Source organism: Ranitomeya imitator, chromosome 5 (genome assembly GCF_032444005.1).
Source record: "Ranitomeya imitator isolate aRanImi1 chromosome 5, aRanImi1.pri, whole genome shotgun sequence".
NCBI classification, from domain to species: domain Eukaryota; kingdom Metazoa; phylum Chordata; class Amphibia; order Anura; family Dendrobatidae; genus Ranitomeya; species Ranitomeya imitator.
Window position 1 is genome coordinate 46,791,671 of NC_091286.1, and position 17,387 is coordinate 46,809,057.

Below are 17,387 nucleotides of genomic sequence, written 5' to 3' on the forward strand. Positions count from 1 at the left end.
TGCTAAGGTTAGGGGGAAGGGAGGGGGAGCTGTGACATCCTGTGTTGTGATTGGTGGATCCTGTGTTATCAGCTGTGTATAGCGGCGTTACCTGTCATTTTAATCCTGCCTCTGCTGATAAAGAGCCTGCTGTAAACTGTTCCTGAAAAGACAGGAAACAAGAGTCTAAAAAATAAAGCCCCCAGTGGCCAGTGTGAAAATTGCAAGATTACTAATTTTTATTTTTATAAAGGTTGTAATATATATATATATATATATATATATATATATATATATATATATATATATATATATATATATATATATATATATATATATATATATATGTATATATAATATATATATGTATATATATATATATATATATATATATATATATATATATATATATATATATATATACAGTGTATATATATATATATATACAGTGTATATATATATATATATATATATATACAGTATATATATATATATATATAAAAAAAAACCTTTTTAAAAAGTACATGTAACACAAAAATTTGATTTAAACAATACAGTAGGTAATTTTTTGCTGATACATTCTCTTTTGAGAAAGCTTGTTCTTACGATTTTCAGCCGAAGTAAATAGGTCTTTAAATAGGTTATTTTGTTATTATTATTATTTCTCTTGATTAGAATAGTAGAAATCTGGCACAACAGGCACCAGATGTGAGTGTGAACAGCTCCCGATCCGCGCGGAATAACATCAGCTGATCCGGAGTTATGAGTATTGTAAATTAAAGAAGCTGAATGTTTTAAAACGTTATGTCGTGTGATGTTTGTTGTGTATAGAAGCCGTGTTTGGACAGACTTTAGTTTTAAGATATCCCTGTATTATTTACAGAAACGTTAAAGGGGTTGTCTAACACCGACAACATATACAGTATATCCTATCCACAGGAAAGGTGATGAATGTATCACTCATTGAGTGCCCGACCGCTGGGAATGCCACTGATCATAACAATGGGAGATCCAAAGTTCCTTGACCCCCGGCTCGTTCACTGCTCGTAGGTTGGGTGGTCTCCCATGCTCACCACTGCTTTTTTTTTTTTTTTTTACAAGGAGACAATGGGCTCCCCATTTTCAGGATCTGTCTGGGTTCTGTAGCATGATCCACAGTGATCGTACAATTTTTGCCTGTCGTACAGATGACTGACCAAATTTAGAACTGGGGAATTTGGAGGTTAAAGGGGTATTTACATCTCCAAGATCCTATCCCAATATGTAGTAGTGTAATAGTAATAGTATTAGCAAATACCTCCAATAAGACTTGTAGCATAGTTCTTCTGATAACCCATGTCGCTTACCTCTTGTGCAGGGCATTGCAGTATCTTAGGTTTCCATGGTTACCACCACTCATACAGTGACAGTTGCTGTTGGTCGTAACCATGGATAGCTAAGCTACTGCAATGTCCTGTACATGGGATAAGCAACATGTTATCAGGAGAAATATACTACATTTTTAATTGGAGGTACCTGCTATTATTATTATTACACCTACTACTTGTTAGCATAGGATCTTGGAGATGAGTATACCCCTTTAAGTCATTACCTAAAAGAAAAGACAACACTTAAGGGCATTTTATTTTTCTTACTTGAATGCTATCAGTCTTTCATTAACATTTTTGCACCGTTTTGACTTTTCCAAGCTTTGTTTCCCTGCACATTGCTGGCTGCTGAATTGGTAGCTGAGAATGTGTCAGTGAGCGCGATCTGACAGAGTTTGTCCTCACAGCTGAGTTATCATCATACAGTTCGACCCAATGTTCATGTGGCCTTAAATGATCACAGAGAAGCTAGAAGACAGATAAAAGCGTTCTAAGCTCTCCCGTCAGAATGAGCTCTCTGATGGATTCTCAGTTAACTCATTCTCCAGCCAGTAAGGTGCAGGGGAACAAAGTGTAAAAGATATACGGTGTACATGTATTTAAGTAAAAAAGAATATAGAAGGAAGTCTGCTCTCAGAAGCAGATGCAAACACAGGGTATTAGAATCTAATTATGCAATGTTTCGGCTACATTTTAGGCTTTCTCATGCTTCAGAAAGGTAATAAATACTGTGATGTCACCTGCAGGCACAAATACTTCCTGCTTTGGTACTGCCCTAACCTTCATACTTTAAGTATTGTAAGTATGATGCAAAAAAGGAACAGGAGATTTGTCATTTTAATGAAAGTTTTTACCAGTGTTTCCCTGTAACCCCTTCAGCACCATGCGATTTTCCTTTTTTGCTCCCCTTCTTCCCAGAGCCATAACTCCCCCCCCCCCATCAACATAGCCGTATGAGGGTTGGTTGTTTGCACGACTTTCAAATAGCACCATTGATTTTACCATATAGAGTACTGGAAAACAGGAAAAAGAAAAAGTACAACAAAAGTGTAATGTCACTATTTTTTAAACATTTTTATTTACTATGTTTACTATATGGTAAAACTGACCAGGCAATATGATTTCCCAGGTCAGTCCAAGTATGCAGATCGCAAACATGCCTATAGATACTTGTTTTTTTTTATTAAAGTGGTGAAAAAAAATTCCGAAGTTTGTAGAAAAAAAAAATTTGCTTGTCGCTATTTTCTGAGACCTGTAACCATCTCCGTTTTTGTGATCTGAGGCCGGGTGATGGTTTATTTTTTGCTTTTGGTCTCAGATACACCCATGGCGGTTAGAGGCACATGACAATATCAAAGGCAGGATACCTATACGTCCAAGGCCGTTAAGGGGTTAATAATAAAAAAGCAATTCAGTAAAAATAGTTTGCACATATAATAGTAACTGTCCTGCAATATTGTGGCTGTGTAACTTCCTTTATCCCAGCTCAGTTATCATCTTACATCTTCCTCCATATATCTCTGATCTAATCTCCCGATATCTTCCCTCACGTAATCTCCGGTCCTCCCAAGACCTCCTTCTATCCTCCACCCTTATCTGCTCCTCACCCAACCGCCTGCAAGACTTCTCCAGAATATCCCCCATCCTCTGGAATTCTCTGCCCCAACACGTCCGACTATCAACCACATTCGGATCCTTCAGACGGAACCTGAAAACTCATCTCTTCAGGAAAGCCTACAGCCTGCACTGACCCCGCTGCCTCCTCACCACTACCGGAGCTACCGCCTCACCAACACCGGAGCTCCTGCAACCCTCAACCTATTGTCTCCATCCCCACCATCCTGTGGAGTGTAAAGGTACCTTCACACTGTCCAACTTCACAACGATATGGATAGCGATATCGTTGTGTTTGACACGCAGCAGCGATCAGGATACTGCTGTGACATCGTTGGTCGGAGCAGAAAGTCCAGAACTTTATTTTTTTTGTCGCTGGATCTCCCGCAGACATCGCTGAATCGGCGTGTGTGATTCAGCGATGTCTTCACTGGTAACCAGGGTAAACATCGGGCTACTAAGCGCAGGGCTGCGCTTAGTAACCCGATGTTTACCCTGGTTACCAGTGTAAATGTAAAAAAAAACAAACAGTACATACTTACATTCCGGTGTCTGTCACGTCCCTCAGCGTTCTGCTTCCCTGCACTGTCAGCACCGGCCAGCCGTAAAGCAGATTACAGCGGTGACATCACCGCTGTGCTTTACAGCCAGCCGGCACTCAGTCAGTGCAGGAAACAAGAACGCCGGGGGACAGACACCGGAATGTAAGTATGTAGTGTTTGGTTTTTTTTTTTACATTAGCACCGATATCTTAAAGGGACACTGTCACCTGAATTTGGAGGGAACAATCTTCAGCCATGGAGGCGGGGTTTTGATTCACCCTTTCCTTACCCGCTGGCTGCATGCTGGCTGCAATATTGGATTGAAGTTCATTCTCTGTCCTCCGTAGTACATACCTGCACAAGGCAATCTTGCACAGCGCAGGCGTGTACTATGGAGGACAGAGAATGAACTTCAATCCAATATTGCAGCCAGCATGAAGCCAGCGGGTAAGGAAAAGGTGAATCAAAAACCCCAAAACCCCGCCTCCATGGCTGAAGATTGTTCCCTCCAAATTCAGGTGACAGTGTCCCTTTAATGATAATTGTTCATTTTTACTTAAATGCATGTATTTGTTACTAAAAATCATAATCTGCACTTGGGTTGTATTAGAAATGTTGCACCGTTTGTCTTCTATAGCCTCTTTGTTGCACTGTGTTTTGCTGGCTCTGGAATGAATTATTGAGAATCTGTCAGTCAACTCACTGATCTGACAGGAGTTTATATCTCTTAGAAAAAGACATACGCTCCTCTCAGCTGATACAGCCATTGCCGAAAGTGTTGGCATCCTTGAAATTGTTCCAGAAAATTATTGCAGTTATGCATGTTTTGTTATACATGTTTGTTTCCTTTGTGCATCTTGGAGCAACACAAAAAAAGAGGGGGGAAAAAAAGGCGAATTGAACATAATTTCACATAATATCCCCCAAAAATGGTCCAGATAAAATTGTATGTTTTCTAAAATTGTCGATAGACCACTTTGTTTCAAGCATGTGATGCTCTTCATACTCAACTGTGACAAGTAATAGGTGTGGGCAATATGAAAATCTTTGCATTGTGTGTCTGTGCTCCACATTAAGCATGGAGACCAGAAAGAGGAGAAGAGAACTACCTGAGGACTTGAGAACCAAAATTGTTGAAAAATATGCTGCTGACACAGACAGGAAAAAAAGCTAAACTGCAGTTTGACAAAATGTACATGAGTAAGCCAAAATCCTTCTGTGAAAGCGTCTTGTGGACAGATGAGACCAAGATAGAGCTTTTTGGTAAAGCACATCATTCTACTGTTTACCGAAAACGAAGTAAGGCCTACAAAGAAAAGAACATAGCACCTACAACAATAGCGTTATCTCATCGATTCACTGTGAATCTGTCAATAGTGAAATTTGTTTTATTAATTTTTTTTTCAGATAAACAAAAAAAATGTATAACGTTGAGCACCGTCTGTGAATAAATCAGAAATATTACAGTTTGATTGTGTGAATATAATACTTTGCATTTTTTACATATTTCTGGTAGATCATTGTTTGATCAGTGAGAGGAATTCTTCTCTGGTCTTAGGATCGTCTCTGAAGGCGCCGTGCATTGTGCTGGTGACCGTTCTGCTGTTCATCTTCTGTACTCCTCGCATTACCATACACATGTGCCTGTAATGAAGAACACAAACCTTCCTCAATAGATGAGCCCTGGAAGTGGTGCAATTAAAGTATTCAACCCCTCGTAATGGTACAAATTTCCCTTATAATTCATGCTGATTTCTGGTGTAAATTATAGGAAATCTCTTGGGCCTTTTCTTTTAATTTTAAATTTACTTATATGCATTTATTTTTGACTAAATCTCATTTTTGCAAATGGGTTTTATTAAAAAAAAAAAAAAAATTTCACTGGTTGCTTTCTATAGCCGATGTGTTGCATTGTCTTGTTGGCTGCAGAATGAGTTAGCTAGATAATCGGTCAGTGAGCACGTCATGAAGCACACGACTTTTCAGTGACCTGCTCTCACTCTACACATGTCACCATGTTGCCCCGACCGAAATCAACTGAGAATATCTCAGAAGAAGGAAGCTAGAATGAGATTTCTAATGGATTTTTAGTTAACTCATTCGCAGCCAGCAATACTAAGTGCAACACAGAAGCTATAGAAGACAAACGGTGCATCAGTTTTACTAAAACCCAATTGCACAAATTTATTTTTAGCCAGAAATACATGCATTTTAGTAAAAAAAAAAAGCATCCATAATATCCTAAAGAGATTAATTTTTAGAAAAGGAAAACAATACAAGAAAGATGCTACTTACAAAGCCTCTATCACAACTGCCACTCCCAATGGCTGGAGCGCCTCATTGATGGCAAGGGCAATTTGCTTCGTAAGTCGTTCTTGAACTGTAAAATATACAATAGTATTATAATTGGAGATCACAGATGATTACTAGTTTGGTAATAAGAGGTCCGAATGTTTCACAAAGTTGTTTCATTTCTTCTGTGGATTTTATTACTTTAAAATAATACTCAGCCTCCGTTCTAAATTTATCTATGGTACAAAAAAAAAATTGTAAGCCTGTATGAAACCTTACCTTGTAATCTCCGGCTGAAGATTTCTACAATTCTGAAAGAAGGAAAAAAAATATATATCAAATGGCTGATTAATTATAGGGGGACAGCAAAAAAAATGGGCATAGATCATTAGTTATTTGTATATATATTGACTCTGAGCTGGAGAGAGGAGCTGCTATGTTATCTCCAAAACATGGCAGAGAGAAGGCTTCCTGTTCTTCATTGATTACTTTGCACACAGAAAGAAGCAATAGCATGGAGAATAATATTCTGCAGTACGAGCAGTGTAGATGTGAATCTGGCTCTGAGTGAGGTAAAAGACTTGTTAGAAAGCTCATCATCTTTGTGTGTCTCCCTCTGCCTGTTTTCTCATCCTTCCACTGTAACCTGACCAGTCACTGAGCTTCCTGTCAGTCTTGTCTTGCATAAGGAGGAGCAAGTTCTTTCAAAGTGGATGATGATTCATGAGGCAGCGAAGGGAGGAGGAATGACTCCTAAGTGGAAGCAGAATTCTCTAATAAGGGCTGCTGAGCTGTTACAGCACTGACAGCCCGACACGCCCCTGCTATCCAGAGAGAGGATGAGCTGTCACTGACAGCCTGACACGTCCCTGCTATCCATAGGGCGGCTGAGCTGTCACTGACAGCCTGACACGCCCCTACTATCCACAGGATGACTGAGCTGTCACAGCACCGACAGCCTTACACGCCCCTGCTGTCTAGAGAGAGGATGAGCTGTCACTGACAGCCTGACACGCCCCTGCTATCCATAGGGCGGCTGAGCTATCACAGCACTGAAAGCCTGATCCTGCTATCCATAGGACGGCTGAGCTGTCACAGCACTGACAGCCTGACACGCCCCTGCTTTCCATAGGGCGGCTGAGCTGTCACAGCACTGACAGCCTGACATGCCCCTGCTATCCATAGGGCGGCTGAGCTGTCACTCACAGCGCTGACAGCCTGACACGCCCCTGCTATCCATTGGACGGCTGAGCTGTCACTCACAGCACTGACAGCCTGATGCCACTGCTATCCATAGGGTGGCTGAGCTGTCACAGCACTGACACCCCTGCTATCCATAGGGCGGCTGAGCTGTCACTCACAGCACTGACAGCCTGACACGCCCCTGCTATCCATAGGGCGGCTGAGCTGTCACTCACAGCGCTGACAGCCTGACACGCCCCTGCTATCCATAGGACGGCTGAGCTGTCACTCACAGCGCTGACAGCCTGACACGCCCCTGCTATCCATAGGACGGCTGAGCTGTCACTCACAGCGCTGACAGCCTGACACGCCCCTGCTATCCATAGGGCGGCTGAGCTGTCACAGCACTGACAGCCTGACACGCCCCTGCTATCCATAGGACGGCTGAGCTGTCACAGAACTGACAGCCTGATGCCACTACTATCCATAGGGCGGCTGAGCTGTCACAGCACTGACACCCCTGCTATCCATAGGGCGGCTGAGCGGTCACTCACAGCACTGACAGCCTGACACGCCCCTGCTATCCATAGGGCGGCTGAGCTGTCACTCACAGCGCTGACAGCTTGACACGCCCCTGCTATCCATAGGACGGCTGAGCTGTCACTGACAGCCTGATGCCCCTGCTTTCCATAGGACTGCTGAGCTGTGACAGCATGACACGCCCCTGCTTTCCATAGGATGGCTGAGCTGTCACAGCACTGACAGCCTGACACGCCCCTGCTATCCATTGGACGGCTGAGCTGTCACTCACAGCACTGACAGCCTGATGCCACTGCTATCCATAGGGTGGCTGAGCTGTCACAGCACTGACACCCCTGCTATCCATAGGGCGGCTGAGCTGTCACTCACAGCACTGACAGCCTGACACGCCCCTGCTATCCATAGGGCGGCTGAGCTGTCACTCACAGCGCTGACAGCCTGACACGCCCCTATTATCCATAGGACGGCTGAGCTGTCACTGACAGCCTGATGCCCCTGTTATCCATAGGGCGGCTGAGCTGTCACAGCACTGACAGCCTGATGCCACTGCTATCCATAGGGCGGCTGAGCTGTCACAGCACTGACACCCCTGCTATCCATAGGGCGGCTGAGCGGTCACTCACAGCACTGACAGCCTGACACGCCCCTGCTATCCATAGGGCGGCTGAGCTGTCACTCACAGCGCTGACAGCTTGACACGCCCCTGCTATCCATAGGACGGCTGAGCTGTCACTGACAGCCTGATGCCCCTGCTTTCCATAGGACTGCTGAGCTGTCACAGCACTGACAGCCTGACACGCCCCTGCTTTCCATAGGATGGCTGAGCTGTCACTCACAGCACTGACAGCCTGACACGCCCCTGCTTTCCATAGGATGGCTGAGCTGTCACTCACAGCACTGACAGCCTGACACGCCCCTGCTATCCTTAGGGCGGCTGAGCTGTCACAGCACTGACACCCCTGCTATCCATAGGGCGGCTGAGCTGTCACTCACAGCACTGACAGCCTGACATGCCCCTGCTATCCATAGAGTGGCTGAGCTGTCACTCACAGCGCTGACAGCCTGACACGCCCCTGCTATCCATAGGACGGCTGAGCTGTCACTGACAGCCTGACGCCCCTGCTATCCATAGGACGGCTGAGCTGTCACAGCACTGACAGCCTGATGCCACTGCTATCCATAGGGCGGCTGAGCTGTCACTCACAGCACTGACAGCCTGACACCCCTGCTATCCATAGGGCGGCTGAGCTGTCACTCACAGCACTGACAGCCTGACACGCCCCTGCTATCCATAGGGCGGCTGAGCTGTCACTCACAGAGCTGACAGCCTGACACGCCCCTGCTATCCATAGGACGGCTGAGCTGTCACTCATAGCACTGACAGCCTGACACGCCCCTGCTTTCCATAGGACGGCTGAGCTGTCACAGCACTGACAGCCTGACACGCCCCTGCTTTCAATAGGACGGCTGAGCTGTCACTCACAGCACTGACAGCCTGACACGCCCGTTTTCCATAGGACGGCTGAGCTGTCACTCACAGTACTGACACGCCCCTGCTTTCCATAGGACGGCTGAGCTGTCACTCACAGTACTGACACGCCCCTGCTTTCCATAGGACGGCTGAGCTGTCACTCACAGTACTGACACGCCCCTGCTTTCCATAGGACGGCTGAGCTGTCACTCACAGCACTGACAGCCTGACACGCCCCTGCTTTCCATAGGACGGCTGAGCTGTCACTCACAGTACTGACACGCCCAGCGTCCCTAGGACATTGTGGCAGAATCGTGACCGTATGATTCTTTTGTTTTCAGTGAAGAGCAGTCAGTGCCAGAGGAGTCTTACCTTGCCAGTTTGCTCAGGCCAACAACTTTTTTATTTGGTAAATAGCCGATGTGCACCTAGAAATAAAAAATAAATAATAATCATTACCCTGAGAACCGCACACAGGGCCGCCATCAGGGCATTACAGGCATCACTGCCGTATGGGGCCCGGTGATGAGGAGCAAAAAGGGGGGCCCGAGTGAGCACGCTGGCAGCCGGTCTGGTCCGCGCTCTGCTCGGGCCCCCCTGACATTTTTATTGCGGCTGCGGCTGCCAGTGCCGCTGTGCTGTGCCTGCTGTCCCTAAATGTGCCTTGTACCTTTAAGGCGGCCGGGCCCGCGGTGCATCATGGGCCCGCCCGCCGGAAGTTAGTGACGTCACATGCTGCCCTGCTCCACTTCCGGGACCAGAGCAAAGCAGCGTGCGGCAGTGTGACACCACGTGGACGGCGGAGGGAGCAGAGAAGAGGCAGCGGGGGACCACCGGACGACGAGGGACCCGGCGGAGGAGAAGAGGCACGCGGCTGCAGCGGGGGACCGGCAGAGGAGAGGGCAGAGGCAAGCGCCAGCGGGGCCCGGGGCCAGAAGAGGCAAGCACCGGCGGGCGGCGGCAGCGGGGAACCGGCGGGCGGCGGGGGACCAGTCAGACGGCGGAGGAGAAGAGGCAGGCGGGGGAGGGGACCACCAGACGACGAGGGACCCGGCGGAGGAGCAGACGGCAGCGGGGGACTAGAATGCTGGACACACAGGGGCAGAAATGCTGGACACAGTGGGGCAGAATGCTGGACACAGTGGGGCAGAATGCTGGACACACGGGCAGAAATGCTGGACACACAGGGGCAGAAATGCTGGACACACAGGGGCAGAAATGCTGGACACAGTGGGGCAGAATGCTGGACACAGGGGCAGAATGCTGGACACACAGGGGCAGAAATGCTGGACACAGTGGGGCAGAAATGCTGGACACAGTGGGGCAGAATGGTGGACACACAGGGGCAGAAATGCTGGACACACACAGGGGCAGAAATGCTGGACACAGTGGGGCAGAAATGCTGGACACAGTGGGACAGAATGGTGGACACAGTGGGGCAGAATGGTGGACACACAGGGGCAGAAATGCTGGACACAGTGGGACAGAATGGTGGACGCAGTGGGACAGAATGGTGGACACAGTGGGGCAGAATGCTGGACACAGTGGGGCAGAAATGCTGGACACAGTGGGGCAGAATGGTGGACACACAGGGGCAGAAATGCTGGAGACAGTGGGGCAGAAATGCTGGACACAGTGACAGGGGCAGAAATGCTGGACACAGTGACAGGGGCAGAATGCTGGACACAGTGACAGGGGCAGAATGCTGGACACAGGGGCAGACTGTGAGACCCAGGGGCAGAATGCTGGACATTGGGGCAGAATGGAGATACGGGGCATGATTGGAGACACGGGGCAGGATGAAAGACATGGGGGCATGACTGGAGACAGATGGGGCAGGATTGGAGACAGATGGGGCAGAATGGAGACACGGGGCATGATTGGAGACAAGTGTCAGGATTGCAGACATGGGGGCATGGTTGGAGACATAGGGGGCAGAATGGAGACATGGGGGCATGGTTGGAGACATAGGGGGCAGAATTGGAGACAGATCGTGCAGGATCATGGGGCAGGATGGATATGATGGAGACAGATGGGGCAGGATGGAGAGATCACATGGGGCGATCATATGGGGCAGGATGGGGAGATCATATGGGGCAGAATGGATACTCATGAGGGCAGGATGGGAGAACATCTGGCTGACGCCAGGAATGAGACACACGGGGCCAGGCTGGGGGATATTATTAATACCATAGGGGCTAATTTAGGGATATTATTACTGCAGTGATGTATTTATTTTATTTTTTGAGTATACTGTTTTAAATGGGGGGCGGTCCTGTTACTGTATAGAGTGATACTATGTCGCCTTCTTCATGTGGTGTAATGTAGAAGTTGTGAAAAATTAAGTAATGTGTTCTGCAAGCGGAGCTCGAGATAACTGTGTTATTTCCTGCAGAGAGAAGTCCTGGCTGGATGAAATGATGGCGGTCTGTGCTGGATGAAAGATGAAGGACTTCACCTAGAGACGTCACTGGTGAGTCAGTGTGTTACCTATACACTGACACTATACACTGTATACAGAGCTCCTGTGTATAATTTCACTAGTGATCACTATATTATCTGTACACAGACACTGCATACTAAGTACAGATCTCCTGTGTATAATGGCACTTATGGTGATAGTATGGTGCTTTTTTTTAAATTACTGATCAGAATTGTAGTATTCAGTCACTATGTGGTGGTAGTATGTGATCTGGTCATGGTGTTGTGGTATTTGTTCCTTCTATGTGATATTATTGGGCATTTTAAAAATTGAAAAATAAATAAAAATATACCTAAATTGTATTGCATATTTTAACAAATATTTAATAGGTTACAGCAGAGTAGGGCCCGGCCAAAAGTGTCTACCGTGTTATGGTGGCGGCTTAAAAAATCTTTTGGCCAAAACAAAAGCTGCCGGCTATATGTGTGATCTGGTGATGGGAACTGTCAATGTGTGATTGGTGAGAAGTGGAGTTTTTCCAAGAGAGAGCGGTGGGACTGTGGACAGTTCGAGGGGTGGAGCCCGGAGGCGGGGCTGGGGTGGAGCCTGGGCGGAGTCTCAAGGGGGCCCCGAAAATTTTGCCTGTATGGGGCCCCGAAATTTCTAGTGGCAGCCCTGACCGCACATGCACCGTCTCCCTGCACAGAGTGAGCAAGAGAGATGCTGTACGGAGCAGTGAACATCTGAGACTACTAGGGATGTAACAAGGAACAATCAGGTAAAACATTTTTATAAAAAAAAAATCTATAACTTGATCCTTTTAATTAATAGCTGACAGCGTTATGTATTGTCCTTGTTTGGTTTTAGTACATACCCTGCCGAAGAACGGCACCAAGTGATGTTCACAGAGCGAAAAAACATCAATGTCCTTCACAATGACAATCTCATCATGGTCTTCATCAAATATGGCGCTGTTGAGAATATCTGCAATACACAGATGCAGAAATCATTCGTTCAGTATCCTGACAATTACACCAAATGTATCCAGGTATCGTTACCGTAAATTTTTATGATTTGTTTGTTTTTTTTATTCCAAAATTAACTAGAAATTGCGCCTAATGACGCTTCCCCCTTAAGTTGTTCTTCTATAAAAGTGGATGGGACAATAGTGCCCTCCATTCTATATTCCATAAATCCATAAATCCCCATGCCTCTCACCTAGGAGAATGTTCACCACCGTACCCCTTTTTTTTTTGCAGTCACAAGTGGAAGGTAGGAGTAAATGGAGGACTGGTTGTGTAAAACTCCCGACACATCTCTAACATGTTTGTACGTCTATAAATACTTTTGTTCCTCATAAAACGTTATGTCTGGGACATCATTTTGTTTTTCAACTGTTCCTCTGTTTTTTTTTTCATGGCAATACTTGAATAATTGAAATCTAGTTCCTTCTTTTACCTTTATAAATTAGCTTATGTCACTGCCCAATCTGACACATTCCTATTATCAGTGCTCAGAGAGAAATTCCCGGCCTGACTGCAGCCTTCTCATCTCTACCTGCATCCTCATGGTGTAAGATTGGATAACCTTTTTCATGTGGATTAATCTGCAATGCGTCACTGACAATCTGCATTCATCATGTTTGAGATGTATATTCTCCTAAATTTCCCTCTTCCCGCGTGCACCCCGCTCTGCAGTCTGCTCCCTTCCGGTATGCAGCATTACGTAACCAACACTTGGGTCCACTCTCCGGTACACCAGTGGGTGTGCGCCATTTGGAAATACCTGTTTTGTGGGTTCTTCGGAAAATTGCATTTGTACTTGGTTTTAGCCTCAAGGGGTTGTCTGGTGAAAACAAATAATCACTTATCCAGAGGACACCTTGCTGATCAGCCGGCATCCGACACCGATCTGCGGTATGGGGCACTTTTATTCCCATTAGAATGGAACGTTAGTGCACATGTGTGACCTGAGCTCCACTTATTGCATATGGCGCTGCCGAGGACTGCACTCACTTTTTTCCAGCTAGCTCAAAGAGTATGAATAGAGCGGCCGTCAAGTGCCCGACCTGCTGATCCATTTTAGATAAAAATTCCTAGTTCTGCCAATCAATGTGGGTCCCAGCGGTGAGACATCCACCGATCAGTAAGTTCTCATCCGTCCTGTCCATACGTGATAGCCTGTTTTCACTGGAGAACCCCTTTAGCCATTCATTTCACCTCTTATCCAAATCTTCCCAGGGATCCCACCTTCTGGCAATGTCCCGTTCTCACATCAATATGAATGGGCTCAACATTGCCCTTAGTGACATTAATCGAGCTATGACCCCAAAGAAGGGGAGCGGGGGACCGACCCCCTATTGTCAGGACGTCAGGTAAGTAATATTTGGGGTCAGAGATTACTCCTTACTTTTGGATATAAGCATTTTGAAGGAGCAATCAATGCCCATAGTTCAGGACTGATCATGGAGGCCACTTTTCCTGGTCCAGCGGTTCATTTTCTGTTTATTTTGGATGTTAATGTTACTGCATTGTGGATGACAGATAAAGTCACACGACTGCAAAGTGAACATAACACAAACAAAATCTAGATCATAATTAGTGCAAAATTAAAGGAAAGTTTATACAAGTTATTCAACTTTTTATGTAGATATCAAAACCGCCAGGAAAGGGGATAAATGGCTGATGACGGAGGGTCTGACCGCGGGAATACCCCAGTGATTGTGAGTAGCGGGGTCGGCAGCCTGATCTTGAATGGGGCAGAAGTTCGCATGCTTGACCTCCGCTCCGTTCACTGTCAGTGGGACTGTCGGAAATAGACGAGCGCTGAACTCCGCTTCCTCCAGGAGACAAAGGATGGAGCGGAAATCCAACATGCGCACATCCACTCCATTCAGGGTCACTGGGGGGTCCCAGCAGTCGGACCTCCAGCAATCAGCAAGTTCTCCCCATTCCTGTAGATAGGGAATAACCTATGATGGTGATGGTCACTCAGGTGCACTGCTGGGTACAGGGCCATGGTTATAACTGTGGTTCGTAACAAGCAATGAATGCACTGAAGTGATCAGTCTTCAGAGATACAGAAGCATAATGGAAAATTGCATGTCTTTGTTCAGCAAAATTCCGTCTTCATTTGCTAGAACCAGAATCTCCCCTTTTGTATACGTTATTGCCCCGCAGCACAGTAACCATAGGGTAACTTGTCCAACAACTGTTTATACCAGAATTGTGGAAGTGAGCCAGCAGGGAAGTCCTAGATCTTGCACTAGCATTATCTATGTGATTTATCAGACACTTTCTGTAGCTTGTAAAGTCTAAAAAAATAATAAAAATAGCAGGAAAGTTAATAAAATAATAGATACTCAGCTGTTCAAGCCCCTGCAGATCAAACATTGAGTTTTTGGCTGCAGTAATCATGTACTGCCACATGACCACTGCAGCCAATCACTGGACGCAGCAGTGCTGCTAGAATGTACACCCTGTGATTGGCTGCAGCAGTCACATGGACGTACGTGATGTCATCGCTCCCGCCAAGTAAACAATGACTGACATGCAGAGGACTGAACGTTTTTTTTATGTGCAATTTTGTCAATTCACCACCTATATCTGTGCCCCCCGACCTGCCCACCCCTGCAGTGTGCAGGTGAACTCACCATGGATGTTCTCCTGATATCCCTTGGTGAAGTACTGCATGGCTTTGGCAGCTCTAAGAGGGGTCTTCTGTAAGCCTTCCCTTTCGGGATTCTCCCCCAGTTCTTTCAGGATGGTGGTGTAGGCACGTTCTATAGCCGGCAGCTTCTCTTCATGGTGCTCCTTATTGCACTGGTTCACACTCTGCTGCACCAAAGTCTTTTTCATGTCCATGGTTCCATTGTAACTGGTGAGATAGTTGCAGTTGACTTCTCCGTTCGTGTGGCTGTTCATGGTGGATGGTATTGGTCACAGGGACAGTACAATGGCAGCTCTGATGGATCAGTCAGACTCATTCAGGGAATCCTCCGTATTTATAGATCTCCAGAGCACCAAGGCCAATCTCCGATGATAATCTGTGACGTTCTGACTTTCCAGTGGCATGGCCTCTTCTCCCTCAGGCTCAATTGCATATGACTGATGCACATGAATAGAAGTAAGGGGGGGCGTCTGATAAACAGGTTAGCTATGCTGCTCTTCCAGATGAGCTGGCCATTTGCCCTCCCATTCATTACGCTTTCACACATTTTGCAATTACCACACTAGTGATGAAACATACAGCAGAACATGGTCGAGTTGTAATGCTGGGTGTAGACACAAATATGCAAGTAGTTAATTATGGAAGTAACATTCAGTTCCATGTATGAAAAGAGGAAGACGATAAAGGTAAATGTCAAACCTGTCGTGTAAAGGGTTAATTTTCCTTGTTGAATAATTTTAGGATATACACTGCTCAAAAAAATAAAGGGAACACTTAAACAGCAGAATATAACTCCAAGTAAATCAAACTTCTGTGAAATCAAACTGTCCACTTTGGAAGCAATACTGATTGACAATCAATGTCACATGCTGTTGTGCAAATGGAATAGACAACAGATGGAATTTATTGGCAATTATCAAGACACACTCAGTAAAAGAGTGGTTCTGCAGGTGGGGACCACAGACCACATCTCAGTACCAATGCTTTCTGGCTGATGTTTTGGTCACTTTTGAATGTTGGTTGTGCTTTCACACTTGTGGTAGCATGAGACGGACTCTACAACCCACACAAGTGGCTCAGGTAGTGCAGCTCATCCAGGATGACACATCAATGCGAGCTGTGGCAAGAAGGTTTGCTCTGTCAGCGTAGTGTCCAGAGGCTGGAGGCGCTACCAGGAGACAGGCCAGTACACCAGGAGACATGGAGGGGGCCGTAGGAGGGCAACAACCCAGCACCAGAACCGCTACCTCAGCCTTTGTGCAAGGAGGAACAGGAGGAGCACTGCCAGAGCCCTGCAAAATGACCTCCAGCAGGCCACAAATGTGCATATGTCTGCACAAACAGAAACCGACTCCATGAGGATGGTCTGAGGGCCCGACGTCCACAGATGGGGGTTGTGCTTACAGCCCAACTCCTTGTAGGATGCTTGGCATTTGCTGCAGAACACCAGGATTGGCAAATTTGCCACTGGCGCCCAGTGCTCTTCACGGATGAAAGCAGGTTCACACTGAGCACATGTGACAGACGTGACAGAGTCTGGAGACATCGTGGAGAGCGATCTGCTGCCTGAAATATCCTTCAGCATGACCGGTTTGGCAGTGGGTCAGTAATGGTGTGGGGTAGCATTTCTTTGGAGGGCCGCACAGCCCTCCATGTGCTCACCAGAGGTAGCCTGACTGCCATTAGATACCGAGATGAGATCCTCAGACCCCTTGTGAGACCATATGCTGGTGCGGTTGGCCCTGGGTTCCTCCTAATGCAGGGCAATGCCAGACCTCATGTGATTGGAGTGTGTCAGCAGTTTCTGAAAGATGAAGGCATTGAAGCTATGGACTGCCCCGCCCATTCCCCAGACCTGAATCCGATGGACCACATCTGGACATCATGTCTCGCTCCATCCACCAACGTCACCACAGACTGTCTAGGAGTTGGCATATGCTTTAGTCCAGGTCTGGGAGGAGATTCCTCAGGAGACCATCCGCCGCCTCATCAGGAGCATGCCCAGGCGTTATACAGTAAGGAGGTCATACAGGCACCTAGAGGCCACACACAATGCTGAGCATTATTTCCTTGTCTTGCAGCATTTCCACTGAAGTTGGATCAGCCTGTAATTTGCTTTTCCACTTTGATTTTGAGTATCATTTCAAATCCAGACCTCCATGGGATATTCATTTTGATTTACATTGATAATTGTTATGTTTTATTGTTCTGAATACATTCCACTATGCTGTGAATAAAAATTTGCAACAGGAATATTTCATTCAGAGATATCTAGGATGTGGTATTTTAGTGTTCGCTTTATGTTTTGA

The 17,387-nt window shown here is 46.4% G+C and overlaps 1 protein-coding gene across 1 annotated transcript; it reads right to left on the minus strand.

The window, feature by feature from the left end:
• Window positions 1-4,874: 4,874 nt before the first annotated feature.
• On the minus strand, window positions 4,875-15,400 carry LOC138681268 (GTP cyclohydrolase 1-like). The gene is made up of 6 exons (XM_069768634.1): window positions 15,062-15,400; window positions 12,284-12,393; window positions 9,360-9,415; window positions 6,074-6,105; window positions 5,798-5,882; window positions 4,875-5,146 (listed from the first exon to the last, which is right to left on the minus strand). The coding sequence occupies exons 1-6, from the start codon at window positions 15,330-15,332 to the stop codon at window positions 5,020-5,022; spliced, it is 681 nt and encodes a 226-aa protein (XP_069624735.1). The 5' UTR covers window positions 15,333-15,400; the 3' UTR covers window positions 4,875-5,019.
• Window positions 15,401-17,387: the final 1,987 nt, after the last annotated feature.

Excerpts from the sequence above, each read along its gene's own strand:
- LOC138681268 (XM_069768634.1), bottom strand. The coding sequence starts at position 15,332 with ATGAACAGCCACACGAACGGAGAAGTCAACTGCAACTATCTCACCAGT. Across the intron at positions 9,416-12,283 it reads TGGTGCCGTTCTTCGGCAGG|GTGCACATCGGCTATTTACC; the intron begins GTATGTACTAAA and ends TTTTATTTCTAG. Across the intron at positions 6,106-9,359 it reads GGCCTGAGCAAACTGGCAAG|AATTGTAGAAATCTTCAGCC; the intron begins GTAAGACTCCTC and ends TCCTTCTTTCAG.